Source organism: Nelumbo lutea, chromosome 1 (assembly GCF_056320005.1).
Source record: "Nelumbo lutea isolate HS-2025 chromosome 1, American lotus-T2T, whole genome shotgun sequence".
Lineage (NCBI taxonomy): Eukaryota > Viridiplantae > Streptophyta > Magnoliopsida > Proteales > Nelumbonaceae > Nelumbo > Nelumbo lutea.
This window is the reverse complement of record NC_142684.1, coordinates 107938917-107955197: the sequence shown is the minus strand read 5'-3', so window position 1 is coordinate 107955197 and position 16281 is coordinate 107938917. Positions and strand designations below refer to the sequence as shown.

Below are 16281 nucleotides of genomic sequence, written 5' to 3'. Positions count from 1 at the left end.
ACAGACACGTATATAAATAGGATCCAATCATACGGCGCATCTTTTCAGGCCCTTGTTTCTTTGCTTTTCCTTTCAAAATGTGTTTGGCTTTGTGTGGACTGTGGAGAGAGAGAGAGAGAGAGAGAGAGAGATCTGTCCATGTCTCTACTCTTTACGACTGATTACTCTTTACTACTCTCTCTACCAGAGCCCAGACCGCCAGAGGCAGAGAGGGACTCTTGCTGCTAACAGAAGAGGGAGAGAGAAGACAGAGAGCAGCAGCAGGTGCAGCTTCTACTACTCAAAACTATGAAAAGAGAAAGAGGGTTGTGCCCGTGGGTGTTTGCGCATTCTTCACTGAATTTTATATAAAAATTCCTCAGCGCTCTCGTCGGCACCAAATCATGAGATGAGAAGAGGCTTGCTACTTCTTACACACAAACGCAGAAGAAAAACACTGCGATCAACATCCGATTGCCATCCATATCCATGCATGAAATGCCCAAGCATCCAAAAGCTGTACACACACCCAGAATATGTGTGTGGTTCTGATTTCTGATGGATAAGAGGTTACAAGTACAGTGTGTGTATGGGACAAGAGTGTTTCAAATTCAAGTTCAAGAGAATCAGGACAATGGATGGTGATCAACATTCAAGAAACAAGAGTCAAATATAACTGGGCTATTTCTATTCTATTCTACCTATCTAGTGCAAACTGCCAACCAATGTGAGCTTTGATATGGACCACCTCGAGATGTGTGCCCTCGGCCCATCTGTCCTGATAGAGACGGCCCTAGTACTTTAGACGACAAAGACATCGTCGTACTTGATACCCCCCTTCTCATATTTGTTGTGTCTTTAACAGTTAAAACGCTACAGAGCTAAAAATTATGAATATGATTTCCTGGGGGTTCTGCTACAGTACATGGCCTAATTTACGCTTCTAAGTAATTCACTTTTTTATGTTTTGATATGTCTCTCGAACTCTTCATGATCAGAGCTAAAAATTTGCTGCAGGTGGATCCAACTCCAGAGTCCAGACCATGAGAAAGATGCTTCCGTAGGTGTAGACAACGGAGTACTGAAGTATGGTAGTACCCCTAGGGCTAGGCCTGGCCAGGGCTACCTCCTATGTTTCTTCCATTATTTTTTGATTCCCTTTTTTTTATATTCTTATTTTGAATTAATAATGACGATATCTCGTCAGGGTTTCGGTTGATTGCTCAGCGTTTTCTCCGTTTCGATTTTGATTTTTTGACAGAAGGCCTTTAATAACGAGCTAATGATTCCCGCCATTTTCCTTGTACGGAACAGTGAAGGGAAGAAACAACCACCCATGCGTCACCATTCTCAACCTGACCGCATCCCCACGTGAAACCACACACACTCTCTCTCCCTCCCTCCCGACCTCTGTCTCCTTTCTATCGAGTCCGGAGAGTCTGTGATTCCGACATCTCTCTGACTTCGGTTCCTTTTAAATCTAGTAGGCTCATTGGACGCTTTATTTTTACCGCTCCTTCGTCTATGGTGCGTGCTCTGCAATTCTGCAACTTTTGTTTTATACAATGGAGACTTATGAAAGGTTAAATACAGTACCATTTTACAAAATTATCGAGCTCTTTCTCTTTCAAATTTTGATTTTTCATTTTTTTACTTCGTTTCCTGATCTGGATTCAGCTTAGTTCCACTGATCAGGACAGTACCATTGAAGGGTTGGAGCTTGATCTTCGGAGAAGAAATTGCACGGCTCCTCGGCACCAAAGAAGTTATGCTCTTCCATCTTCATTAACGGGTGCTGATACGCTTTCTGGGGACACGTTGGAATAGTCCTCAAATCCGAGAACTGAAAACAATTCATCGTAGAAGGCGATGATGAAGTGGTGTAGTTGAATCTTAGGGAAGATGAAGCCGGTGAAATCAATAGTTGATGTTGCTGAAACAACCCAGGTGAAGAAATTGCCGCATTCGGGCTGTTGTCTTCGTTTAAGATCGCACTGGAGTCGCTATCGGATGACCCATCTTTGAAATCCGGAAAAATTGAAGCTCCCACTTCATTGTTTGCATTGTTGGTGTTGCTGGTGTTATAACTTTCTTGGTTTGGTTCGGTTGCCTCGGAACCTCCGACCACGGTAGCGGCAGGGATCTTACTCTGTACAGTAGCTACGATATCGGACTCTGACACCATAACCTCTTCTTTAACTGAGACGTTGCTCTCTGTATTTTCTCCTCCGAGCTTTGACTTGAGCTCTGCTAACTGTTACAACCACGCACAGACACAAACAACAAAACGAGCAATAAAACACTCAATTATTCAAGTGAAATTCCACAAATTGTGTTAGGACAGATCTATTACTACGTACAACCAGTAATCTGTACGTCGATTTACCTCCACAAGTAGAGCTTCTTTCTCCCGCTGGAGAGCGTTGTAATTGTCCTTGAGAGTATCGTAATTGGACTTGAGAAGGCTGTAATCTCTCTCCAATTGCTTGGTCTTCCACCGAGCTCGCCGGTTCTGAAACCAAACGGCGACTTGTCGTGGTTGCAGGCCTAGCTGTTGCGCTAGTTTCACCTTTCGCTCTGGTTCGAGCTTGTTTTCGACCTCGAAATTCTTCTCCAAGGCCTTTACCTGATCCACGGTCAATCGCCTTTTCTTCTCGGCGACCGGACCTGATTCCTCTAAACAGTCTTCTTCGTCCAAGCCATCCAACATGGACTGGAAATCCCTCCGGTAGACATGGTTGTTGGCTCCTGAACTCCTCTCCTCTGAAGTGAAGAAGCAAGCAGAGAAATAGAAATCAAGATTGAGAGAGAGAGAGAGGGTTAGCATTATCCTTGTTAGATCTAACCAACCAATAGACTAAATTAGAAGGAAAATAGAGGGGCCAGAAAAGACAAAGGGATTAATAAAAGACATCAAAAGAAGTTCTAAAACAAGAAAAACAAATTCAAAATTGACACAACCAAGCAAGATATATCCAGAAACAGACCTTTGGCATAAAATACAACAAATGGGTAATGCCTTAATTCTGTAATGATGCAATTAAAATCTGAGCTTCGGTCTTACCTGTAGACGGGCAGATGGAGATCAAAGCACCCAGAGAATCTGAGCTGCTTGGCCCCTTCATGATTGAAGCAAAGAAAGTAGTATCTTGATACTAATAGATCAAACTCTTCACTCTATGACGACCTCTCTTAGTTTCCAGTTGTTTCTTACAACACTAAAAGCTGGTGTCTTTCACTTGGAACAAAACATGGAAGAGTAACTCCCGTGCCTAAAATAAGACCTAAATAGCCAAAATTGAATAGAAACTCAGTCTCTGAATATCACGTAATCCTCCCTTGCGTCCTCATCTTTCTCCTTTTTTCGCTGTTTCTTCCCCTGAACCTATGGAGTAGAAAAGAAGAACCTCTTCTACCAAACTATCCCTCGAAGCAGGACACAGCAAGCAAACCTAGTAATCAACACCGCCCTTTTCTACTTCATCATTACTCAATCAATCTAATCTAGCACACCTCATTCCAAAGCGAATTTCTCTGATTGTTCGATCTACCACAGAGAGAGAGAGAGAGAGAGAGAGAGAGAGAGAGAGAAGCAGAAATGCAAGAAGAGGGAGCAGCAAACTAGTTCGCATCACGGTGGCCACTCTCTCTGTTTAAATAAAACCCACTTGGGTTAGATGTGAAGTTAGAAACTTACTCGGGTTACATAGATGCAAATGAAATGAACTCAAATTCGAATCAAATGCAATCAGCTACCGGCGTTAACCGGTCGACCGCATTTGCACTTGTTCTGAAATAAATAAGGTTTTTCGCTATTATCTCACCCCATTTACAATGAAAAATTTGCCCATTTTAAATATTTAAATAAAGGGAGCCAAGCTTCAAATAAAAAAAACGAAAAAACAGCCGTTTTGATTCAAATCAAACTCATCGATCTGACCTTCATACTCTATCCTATTAATTTCAAATACAACAAGAATCAAGATAAAAAAAAAAATCTATAGACAAAAAGAAGACACGTGGCTCTGTAGGATCCATCATCCACTCTATTAGAACAAAGGTATAATGAATAAATTAAACATAAATATGAGTAAGCCAACGTAGGCAATTTCTTGGATGGAATCCATCGGATGGAGGCTTCTCCTCAAGTCTCCATCCTATCAAGAGTGTTGCTAGCACCACGGGCTTTATCCATTACGTGCATGTGAATTAATTTTCTTCTTCTGAGTTTAAACTTTCAAAAACAAATTAAAACCTTTTAATTTGAAAACATATTACTTCTTAAAACAAAAACATTGAAACATCTTTTTAAATGTGTTTTCTTGTTAATAAAACTGAAACCAAAGTGTGTGTTCTGTTATTTCTGGTTTGAAAATATGTTCTTTTTTATTTTAAATTATACAATATATTTCATCATCTTTCATGAATCATTTAATATTTGTATTCAAACGTCTTCTTTTCTTTTAAAAAACATGGATCGTTTCTTCAAACAAAACCAATTTGTTTCGAATTCTCAAATTTAAAAACATTTATTTATTTTCTGTGGTCGTTACAATTTCAAAAACAAATATAAAGAAAAACATTCACATTGTGGAGCACACCCATTTGGGATTGAGGGGTGTTTACACCTTCTTCTTTTGTTGATGCTGTTCTATTTGAGATGGTGCACGAATTGAGGAGAGCAACTTGATAGTCCTTGCCATTAAGGTGGTGGTGAGTTACAAGCACGAAGCCGCATTACAAGACCTGTGATCAAGAAAGGAGAAATCAGAGGCCCGAGGAATTATCCTCGAATTGGCACTCCGACACTCAAGTCAGTAGGAGGTGGTAGATGGTCGAGTTGAACTATAAGGGTGTTGGTCCGTGCTAAGTAATAGTATGAATGTCAGAAGTTGGGGGTCCCTTACCTTGAGTATGGAATACATTCTTATAGCCATAGACCCATGCCCTAGTCGGATTGGGCTCCTGGGGTTGTCGGATGAGGTAAATCGCCAAGGTATTCGAGATAGAGTCCTATTCCTCGGCACAATTGTCTTCCTTATTCCTCTTTATTCAAAGTTACGCTTATTCGCACCATGTGTAGCTGACGTGGCTGAGGGAATAAAATGAGGGGCCACAATAATAGCATAGCCCAACCTAGGCCATAGAATGAATACGTATTGCGGAGCTGCCTAAGCTACGCCAACGTGGTTGGATTGACTAGGCGATGATAGACAGTCCATGTCTCTCTAGACCAACTCAGCCATGACCCGAACAACAATGATGCTAGAATCCCCAATCCTGCCAATATAAGATATAGGGCCTAACTTGGGATCTTTGTCTCAAACTTTTCCTTTATGGGGGTTTAGATATATAATCTATTAAAGATGCTCATTTTTTATGTTTGATTTCTATTTGGCATCCATTAAAATTAGAAGTTTATAATAGGAAAAGAAATATTGTTAAAAAAGCAGTTCCCGATGTGGGTTCACTTACAACAAATAAGAAGCTCCCTTCCAGCTAGCTACTCGATTACCACCTGAATATTAGGTCTAATTCTCTAAGATTTTATTTGGGTTTTCATTCTTTTTTCTTTCCTTCACATTAAGACACCTATCACCTTGGTTAAAAAGAAAGAAATGACAAAACTGATCATTTTCAAAATGATGATATCCAACATACAATAAGACTGTATTTAGTTTGATAGAAAATAACAGAAAACAAAATGTTGGGGCAAAGTTGTTAATAAATTTTCTATTTTCTATGAAACTTAAGATAACACAAGAAGAAAGATATACAGAAGAACTAAACCATTGCTTATATAGGTCATCAAAATTTAATTTTTAAAATCCATTTCTTTTTCATCAAAAAATAAAAATTAATACAAAATAATAGTTAAAAAGTATTATTACTATTTTATGACCTAAAAAATACAACCTTCTTATTCATAGGAAACTGAATAGATGAAGAGAGAAGTCCACATACATTTTTCCTTTAAAATCCCACCAAAGTCGGTATTTAAAAAATAAAATCAAATCAATTGGCAATGATACGAGAATAAAATCACACTTGGGCCTAAAAGACATAACCCCCCAAAAAAATCAATTGGCAATCTCGATTGGAAATGTAGGTTTATTGATCATTTTCATTTAACAAATCCCGTGCATTGTACGGGTCCCGACTAATATAAAATAAACCGGGTCTATAGCAGTATATTCCTAATTAAGCACAAAATTACACGGACTGGAAATGGAGGAAGAAGAAACAAGGCCCTTTAGAACATTTTAGGGTGGAAAATATATCATGCATCAAGCTCCTAACACCCAAAATCTATTTGTAGGGCTGTTCACCAAATCGATGAAATCGATCAAATTGATTAAGCCGACTCAATTCAACCTGAATTGGTTGGTTTTCTAGTATTTTTTAATATGAAAAGTGAAAATTTCTCACATTTCCTAGTTTAAAATATTTTGTATCATAAATTTAAATCTTTTGAATTAGTTGCCCTGTCCCCGTGGAGAACGGGATCCCCGACTTTGCCCTGGTCATTCTTACTTGTATATTTATAAATTTAATTTTTTTTTATTTTTTTGAAACTTACATCAAACTATTTTATATTATGTAATATAATATATTGTAATATAATATATAATAATATATTATGATATAATATACATTAGCATATATTAACAATTATATATATATATATATATATATATATATATATATATATATATATATATATATATTATGTTATATAATATAGTTAGGTTGGGGTCGGGGTGGGGTGGACAAATACCGCCCCCGACCCCCAGAGTTTTGGGTTGTCCCCAAACCCACCCCGATCAAGGCGGGTCAAGGTGGAGCCCATGGGAATGGGTCAAATTGCCATGTCTAGTTGCAAGTGGAAAATTACATCACGGGCTTAGACAAATGCTAGTGATACGATACGGTTTGCGGTCTTGTACATACCTTCTTCATTCATCACCAATCCTGAGACCCACATATGGTTCTTAGTCCACAGTGTGGCGCGTATCTGATAGGGCTGCAAGTTGGGCTGGGTTGAGGCCAACCCTAAGTTCTAAACCCCAACCCAAACCCTAACCCTAACTAAATTCCTTCAAACCTAACAACCTTCTTCTCATCCTTTAAAATCTCATAAAATTTCTCGATTTTAGATTTTACCTCAACTTTCAATACATATATTGATCCTATGTTTCATTAGTATTTGTTTGTTGACATTATTTTTTTTAGTATAAAATTCAGAAAAGCAAGTGTTAGAAATGACTATAGTTTATTATGAGTTATGACTTACGATAGATCTTTCTTGGCCGACAAATATCATGCATCTAAACATATACTATAGAGTCGGGTTCGCGTTGGGTCGGATTGATTAAGGGTCAATCCTAACCTAACCCGAAGTAAAGTCGGATTCATGAATTTCAACCATAAGCCTAATCGAAACATCAACCCGATCCAACCCAACCCAATGGATTAGGATTGGGTTCAGGCCAACTCGGCCCAAGTTGCAGCCTTAGTATCTGACAACGGACTCATCCGTCTATTTCAATTTGTTATTCTTACATACGTTTCTAGGCGGGGCAGTGTAGAGTGTTTATTTATCGGGAAGTTGAATCAGGAATTGAGGGTGCAACTCAGTCTGGGTTTGGGTGTTGTTGAGCCCATACCCAACCCAATGCGGAGTACTTCAAAACGCAATAACGACCCAATCAAACCTTAAGGATATGTAATCCTAAGAAGCCTGAGTAATTCGTCTTTTACAATCCGCCCGGTTAGGTTGAGAATGAGATGGGCTAGCCCAATATATAATAGAGAAAAATCTCGATATTACCTTTGTGAAATGGTTATTTAATTATGCCTTATTATATAAGGCCTCATCAGATCCCTATGCTAATCCATCCAAAATGGGATTGGATCAGTCTGGTGGGTTTGGGTTTGACCCGCACCAAGTTGCACCCTTAATCAGGGGAAAACCAATAGCTACTAGTGAACCAGTCAAAAGGGTAAATGGTATCCCTATGAAGTAGTAAACATTTCCAACGCCATGCATCATGTAAGACTAAACCCGCGCATCAGATGATTCATTGTCTCCTAAATTGGCTCCCGGAAGGAATTTGCTAGGGACCTCCTCATAGGCCATGGGTCATGGGTCATGGTATCAAAGAATCTAAATTACTCAATTGTCAAGATGTACAATAGATATCAGCTCCAAAGTCTAAACCAACTTGCAGAAACGAAGAAAGTATGGAACAACGTCGTTAAAAAGTTAGAAAGAGATGTGGAAATGGGAGACAACCCAAAAGGGGTGCAACATAAAAAAGAAAAAAAGGAAGAGAGAAAGAGAGGCATCCGTGGCGTAATTGGTTTGCATCAAATTGGTCCATACACCTGTGCAGCATATACGGACATTCTAATCCATCTAGAGTTGTTTGTGGGCAGCTGGGAGAATAGAAGAAAAAGACGGTACGTCCATCACTCACTCATGTATGGGACGTTTGGCAAGTTTTGCAAATTGGTCTTAATCTGTTTGGTAACAAAACCTTATTACCCTCATCATGTACATGTGTTTAGGGGTGGAAAATGGAAGGAGTGTGTTGGGTTCAATGGGATTCATCTACCATTATCAATATCCATTACTACCCCACAATACTTACAATTGCAACCCAATCCAATCCACCTTGATCTAAATACATAAACGTATGTAAGAACGAACATATATAAATCAACCTCTCATGGCAAGAATCCAAATGAATAGCCATAACCCAATCCTTTTCCACCCACGTCATAAATGGATGACTTTGGATAGGTAGTAAACAAATGAATGGATTATATAGGTCAAGTGAATTGGATCAGAAATTAATTGCACCCCTGATTAGTAGAGCTCAACCTCTAGTCACCACTTTTGGGTATTTGGGTGATTGACCATTGGCCTAATAAGTGATAATTAACACACCTCTACAGACTACAGCCGACACACTATCAAGGCATCAACCATTCATCAGTAGTAACGTCAATTAGCTTGTCAAGCTTGGATGGATCATGGATGGATGGATGGATGGAATGTATGCATCTCCTAATATTCCAGTCGTCATGGAATTGACAGTTGTTGTGGAGCTCTTTATTGTGCTCAGTGCTCGTCCTCTGAAAACTATATGATTGGCATCTTTTTTGCTTTGCTTCACAGTTCACACAGACAGAGGTAATAGGCCCATATAGCTCAAGTAAATAAGACTTTAAACTATTCAAGTTGGGCCCACTTCACCTAATATAGTTGGCTTCAAAAGGAAAACGAGGGCTCAGCTATTATGGGGTCCACTGTAGCCCTTCCACATTGACTACTTAATAAACCATTTCGTCTGCGTTATGTATAATAAATAGCTTTGCCTACGATGCGTGAGGCAGTGGTTTTCGAGACTGAGGTCTGAGGGGCGGTTTGATAAGAGGTGAAGTTGCCGAATTGAAAAGGCTTATCGCTTTATATTTTAGTAATTAAGTTTTTTAGGAGATTTTAGGTTTTTAGCAGTCGAAGTTGAATACTCTTAAGTAATATATTATTTAATTATTTTATTTATCAGAATATAAAATAATAAATTATTCAATTCAACAACTTCAGCTGTTATAAGGCGGATCACATATGCCTATCCTATTCTAGACATAGGAAGATATTTCCAATACAAGGAATCTGATGATCTGTTCCTAACACTAACCTTAGAGCATGTGATCCCAGTTGTATATTGGGAACATCTTCTATAGTCGTATGGTATTATTCATAGGGTAATTGTTTTTAATACACGGTGGCGTTGTGGTTGTAAGACAGGTGTGAAGAGCATTCTGTGAGGGATATATCTCAATCACCTACACTTATTGATGTAATGTAAAATATATATATATATAAATAGTGTTCATCAAATCCAACGAAAAAAAGTTTAAAAAACATACAAATTAAAGATACTTCTTTCAGCCACAAGAAAAATAAAATAAATAAATAAATAAATGGTAGAAGGATTGGTTGATCAGTCTACGGACATCACATGCAAATGCATTGTGAGCTTAAAAAATGGACGATATGCAGTTGGAAGTTGGAAGTAGAGGGAGGAAAAACACCACCACCCATTCCATCGGATGTGTTTCCGGTTCACAGAATTGTCCAAGCAGGGGCCGGGGTAGATTTGTGGCACCGAGGATTGCGAGCAAGTAGCCAAGTACTCATGGTGAAACATTGAATACCATGTCTAAATAAAATGTTCTTTTTAGTGTAGATGGACCCATACCCATTCAATTAGATTGTAGGGAAATGGTGGGTCCCAATCCAATTCCCATGCATCCTCTGATAAGAGAGTGATATCCTATATGTAATCTAATGTACATATATGTGTGTATGTGTGTATAAGTTAGATGAAGGAATGTACAAGTACAACCATGCATGAGAGTGAGGGGGATTTTAATACGGTAGGGTAGGAACCATCAAATCAGTTTCCAAAAATTGATTCTTCATAAGTCTGGCGTGGTTTTGCCTTGCATCAAAATCTATTTAATTTTTCTGTTTATGGAAAAGACTCATCAGAATCTCACATGGAGGTTGCCGCTTGCCCCATCTTGGGACAGTAAACACTGGAGGGTGGACACCTACTCCCAGGGCACCAACTAGATGCATGGCAACCCGCCAATCCGGCCTGTTGAACAGATCAGATGGTAATAGGGGTGATTATGGGCCGGGCTTTGCACTTATGACAAGGGTTATAGTTTAGGCTCGGGCCTGGTCCGGTCTGAGGTTCTGGTCTGAAATATAAGCCTTAGACCAGGTCTACATGGGCCCAGATCGGGTTGGGCCTGATTCTAAGTCAATGTTTTCATATATAAAACATTATATATTTATAATATTTTATATTAAATGACATAACATGTATATAAACTTATTTTATACATTATATAATATAAAATATTATATATAATATAATCTATACATGTCATGCTATAATATTTATATATAAAATATATAATATAATGTAAAACAACTTGTATACATATGTATATATTATACACAAAATGTCTAAGTTTAAATATATGTAGGTCAGGCCGGGAATTAAGTATTAAGTCCAAGCTTAACCCTAAAATTTGCAGGCCTAATCTAGGCTGGGCCTGAACACAAAACCCAAGCCCAAGCCCGGAATTTCTGGGCCGGGATGAAATGATCACCCCTAGGTAATACCCAACTTGGTCGGGCTTGAGCCAACACCACCATCAAGTATCCCTTTTCTACTGTGGCATGTATATATGTGTATGATCTAGATTCCAGAAAATGACGATGGCAACGCTTATGTAATAACACTACAATAAATTGTAAAAATCAGACATTCAAATTTAAATTTTAAAATTTCACTTTAGGACCCCAGAATTTGGGTTGTGTCAAGTTAGTATCCAAACTTTTAAACGTGACATTGCAATATTTAAACTTTCAAGAAGTGTCAAGTTCGTCCCTGCCATTAATTGATTGTTAATTATCTGTTGAAAATGTCAAAACTATCCTTCAATAGAAGACATTGTTCACTATCTTCTACCTTGGGATTGAACTAGTTATCTTTAAAGAAAAAGAGAGAAAAAACATGGAATATAATAGAGGGAAACAATAATTGAAAGCAAAGAAATAACTAGAAAAGAATGCATTTCAGATCTAAAGGTAGAAGACAATGACTTCATTAGTCTAGAATCTCAAACTCCTCAATCGGTTCAGTCTCAAAGTAGAAGACAATGAACAATGTCTTCTTTTGAAGGGTAGTTTTGACATTTTCAACATATAATTGACGATTGGTTAACGGCAGGGACCAACTTGACACTTTTTGAAAGTTTAAGTACTGTAGTGACACATTTAAAAGTTCGGGTACTAACTTGACACTACCCCCAAAGTTCAGGGTACTAAAGTAGAATTTTCACTAATTTCTATGCCTAGATATCTAAATATTTCATCATATGATCATATCGGATGAAGAGAGAAAGAAAAGGTTCTGCCATCGTTATGACCCAATATGGCACTCTAGATCTTTCCTATCCACAAATTGTTCCCACATCCATACCCATGGAACACCACCACCTTATATTGGGAATATCTACCCGTGACTGATAAGGGAGATATTCCAAATACACAGCTGTAATTACTCATGGGTGTGATGTGGGAACGACTCGTGTGTTGCAAATCCAAGCCCCGATATAGAGCACATTTATTGTATCCCTCACAAAAGCGGGTATGGAACACATAAATTCCCCTTTTAACACTATTCTGAACCACATGAATGCATTAAACACAGGAGACTGAAAAATAAAAATCATTTTTCTATTTAAATTTCCCTAATTTATTTTTATTTTTAAGGGTAAATTACAAAGACCCCCTTGTACTATGTGTTAGTACCAAATTTTTGCTCAGTCCCTTCTTTAACCCATCTCCTACATTCTGGATGCCTGGTTAGACCACACCAATTACTTTAAAACATGCCTAAACCCTAAGAAACCAAATTTTAGCCCAAATGCCCATAAACCCACCATTAAATCTACTTGATTCCCTTTTGATGGTCATGATTATGCCACATCACTATACTTGATCCCCGATCAAAATCCATCACGTGAAACAAAATCCTCAAACAACCAATCACTCAAAAATTCCAATTCTAAATTCTTGGATTTAGCCAATCATCAATCGGAGATCCCATTTCGACGCACATAACACTACAACACTCCTCGAACCTAAACTTCTAATCTGTATACACCTAACATGATCAAACCCTTCCAACAGTCTCATAAGCTCAATCCATACCTACCCACCAAATTTTATCCCAAAATTCCCCCGTTCGACCTAATATCAAGCCTGGATTCTGTTTTGACGAATCTTATTGATCAAAAGCTCACCTGTCACAAACCCCATCATCCAAGCCCTATCTGACCAATCAAACCCCACCACCATGTCCAGTGGCCCAAACATCCCCAACACGTCAAATTTCACGACTAAACACATCCATTTAACAGTTAAAAAAGCAAGATTCTATTCTAGGCCCTCTCGTTAATTAAAAAACCATAAGTCAATCCACACCTCTAATCAAAGATCCATCACTTCCATCAGATTTGGGATGTTTGAAAGTGCCTACCCACCAAATTTCATTCCAAAATTCTCACATTCAATCATTTATCAAACAAAGATTCTATTTTAACAAATCTTATTGATCCAAACTTATCAGCCACATATCTCAATCTTCCCAACCCTGTTTGCTTGATCAGACCTCACCACTATGTTCAGAGACCCAAAAAACCCCAACACACCAAATTTCATTACCATATTCATCCATTTGACCATTAAATTAGAGAGATACTTTTTTTATGCACCTGATTGAACTGCCACATTAGCTATCCAACCTAGGATCTTAAGTGGGTGGGGACTGACATCAGATCCTTACTTAACCCCATTAAAACACATGGACCAGTGATTTTGTGCCCCTACCTAAAATCAAGAAAAGACAAAATAACATTTAAAAGTTCTTTAAATTTATGTTTTTTGTCACTATTAACCCTAAATACGGGGCTGCAACGTCTGGCATGCCCCAATCCCTCATTGGACACACGAAATCCATGAGAAACCACTCAAAGAAGGAAGGGTCAACTACAAACCCCTTTTTCTAAAAAACCCTTGCCAATTTCTATGAAAAAAACTCTGTTGAACTACAAACACTGTAGCTAGACGAGTTTTAGACCCATCTTCCTCCATTTTCTCTATAAATAGAGGCTCAACTTGAGCTTAAAGAGAGAGGGGAGCATTCCCAACTCCTGTAATACACCCAGTTTGTTTGAAATCTCAGTATCCTTGTAGCCAAGCTCAAGCCTCATCCTCTGTTTTCCACTCTCAACACTAGAAATGCATAGCCTAGCTCCTGCCTTGTTCAAGTTTCATTTGAAGTCCTTTCGGTTGCTGGAAAGCTTGTTTCAAGGTCGTACATGAGAGGTAAGCCTCTCATTCCATCATCTCTTTGCTTTTAGTTTAGTTTCAGGTTGCTTAAAGCTTTAAAATCTTAGAAAATCTGCATTCTCATTTTCTTTCAGATTGAGAAAAAAGAGGTAGAGAGGCAAGGGTCTTAGGAAAATTAGTACCTAAGACTCGATAACATCACCTCAAATCAATTATGGGCAAAGTTGAAAATATTTTTTTCCAGATTTCAGGAGCTTTGGACAATCTCGTTAGTGCGGGTTTCTACCGGAATTTGAGCCTAAATTATTCCCTGGTGGACTGCTATAGTAGCTAGGAGAAAGGGTGCCTAACACCTCTCATCTCTCAATCCTTTAAACCCAAAGCCTTTCAGTTCAGTGCCTTTCCTTGGTGCAGAACGAAGTCACTATCAAGGCCAATAAACCATTTTTCAAACTTGAAAGTGAGGATCCATTTTCTCTAAAAAATGGATGGCAACTCCTACTCATTTGAGCCGGACATGAGCTTCCCAAAGCCCACACTACGGGGTCAATGACAAAGACCCTTATAATTTAATTTGCAATAAGACCCCTTGAACTTTTATATTGCAACAAATACCCCATTATCTACTAAGTCAGATGATAGGAGGTGTTAAATTACCAAAAATACCTCACCAAACTTTTTCTATTTTCTTTTTTTTGTCCATTTTCTCTTAAAACCTAATTGACCAAAAATACTTCCATTGCTTCTCGTTGGAAAATACTTTTGTCATCTCACCAATGATTATCACCGAAAAAGAAAAAAAAAATCTCTAGTAAGTTAATTAGAAAAGGGACATTCACCGCTGGAAAAAGAAAAAAAAAACTTTAGATATTCACCGTTGTTTTACCATAGTCATTTTAGTTAACTTCAATGGAGAAGACAGTGAACAATACAGTGTAAAAAAGTAAGATGATTTCATAAATTAAAGAAAAGGATAAATAAATTAGAAAACAATAATTTGGGTATTAAAAATACTTTAAACAACCACATGAGGATTTGAAGTTAATAGAAAGGGATCGTTGTCTAACGACTGAAGTTTAAAGAGGTCTTTGTCGCAAATTAAAGTATAGGAGGCATTAGTCACTAGAGGTGTAAAATGGGTTGTATTGGGCCGCCCTCCCTAGGGATAATTTGGGGGGTTGGTCTGGTACGACCGATAGCCCAAGCCCGTACGGGCCCATGTTGTGCCATGCCATTTCATGGGCCTAGGTCGAGTGGGTTGCAAGCCGTACCAGGCTTGTCCACAGGCCATGCCTTGGGAGTGGGCCAAACCGAGCCTGACTGATATTTTTGTTTTTTTTGACATTTTTTATTTTTTTATTTCTTTTCTAAGTAAAACTAAAATAGTTAACTTTTCTTTGAGAAATATTTGAAAAAAATAGGGAATCTAACAAAGAAATGAAAAAATACTTAACCAAATTAGAAATGGTTGTTGGATGAATGAAATATGAAAATTAGAAAATGGAATAAATTAATAAAATATAAAAAATACAATATAGTTACAAATTGAAAATAAAAATTACATTATTAAAATAAATCAAATACATTAAATAAATATAAAACAAAAGTTACAATAATTTGAAAAAATGCTATACAACTATTGAGTATACAAAAAATATTGGCTTCACCATTTTTTCCTATTGTTATTGACTTTGATCATCTGCTTCAGGTGAAATATCAACTGTAGTGTCATGCCCTCCTTTGTCTTATAATTTATTTTCAACATCTAGCCAATTTTTAAAGCAGATGCACATCTCTAGACTTTCATCATTCATACAACTTCTCTTGTTGTCTAACACCGTAGTACCTGCACTAAAACAAGACTCCAGTGGAACTATAGACACCGGGGGGTTAATAGATCATGTGCTATGGCGGCGAAGGAAGAATAGCGCGTGAAGGAAGAATCACCTAAAATAGAAAATTTTGCTTGTAAATAAAAATTAAGTTCAGTAAATGAACTTGTTGTCAAAGTAGTGGATTTCTACCTAGTATTAAATAAAAAAGTTTTTCTCTTTGAATTCAGTAGTGGAAGATGCTGCTGTACAAGTTGTAGAATTTTTATTATTCTCTATTATTTCAAATTCATATAAACTATACATTTCAAATAATAAACTACTAATTTATTTTTATTTCTAATTTCAATATTCACATTTTCACAATATGTTGCTAGTAAAATATGTAAATCTTCTTTCCTAATCCTAGGATCTAATATTGTAGCTAAGTAATAAATAGGAGAAATGTTCTCCCAATATTTTTTAAATTTATTTTCCATTACTTCAACAATACTTTTAAATTATGGATTCTTTCTATATTTTGCA

The 16281-nt window shown here is 37.6% G+C and overlaps 1 protein-coding gene across 1 annotated transcript; it reads right to left on the bottom strand.

Annotated features, from left to right (window-relative positions):
• Positions 1-1521: 1521 nt before the first annotated feature.
• LOC148876679 (homeobox-leucine zipper protein ATHB-5-like) lies at positions 1522-3806 on the bottom strand. Its single transcript, XM_088961646.1, has 3 exons — positions 3044-3806; positions 2366-2742; positions 1522-2233 (listed from the first exon to the last, which is right to left on the bottom strand). The coding sequence occupies exons 1-3, from the start codon at positions 3102-3104 to the stop codon at positions 1658-1660; spliced, it is 1014 nt and encodes a 337-aa protein (XP_088817772.1). The 5' UTR covers positions 3105-3806; the 3' UTR covers positions 1522-1657.
• Between the last annotated feature and the right edge of the window lie 12475 nt (positions 3807-16281).

Excerpts from the sequence above, each read along its gene's own strand:
- LOC148876679 (XM_088961646.1), bottom strand. The coding sequence starts at position 3,104 with ATGAAGGGGCCAAGCAGCTCAGATTCTCTGGGTGCTTTGATCTCCATC. Across the intron at positions 2,743-3,043 it reads CTCCATCTGCCCGTCTACAG|AGGAGAGGAGTTCAGGAGCC; the intron begins GTAAGACCGAAG and ends TCTTCACTTCAG. Across the intron at positions 2,234-2,365 it reads AAGAAGCTCTACTTGTGGAG|TTAGCAGAGCTCAAGTCAAA; the intron begins GTAAATCGACGT and ends TGGTTGTAACAG.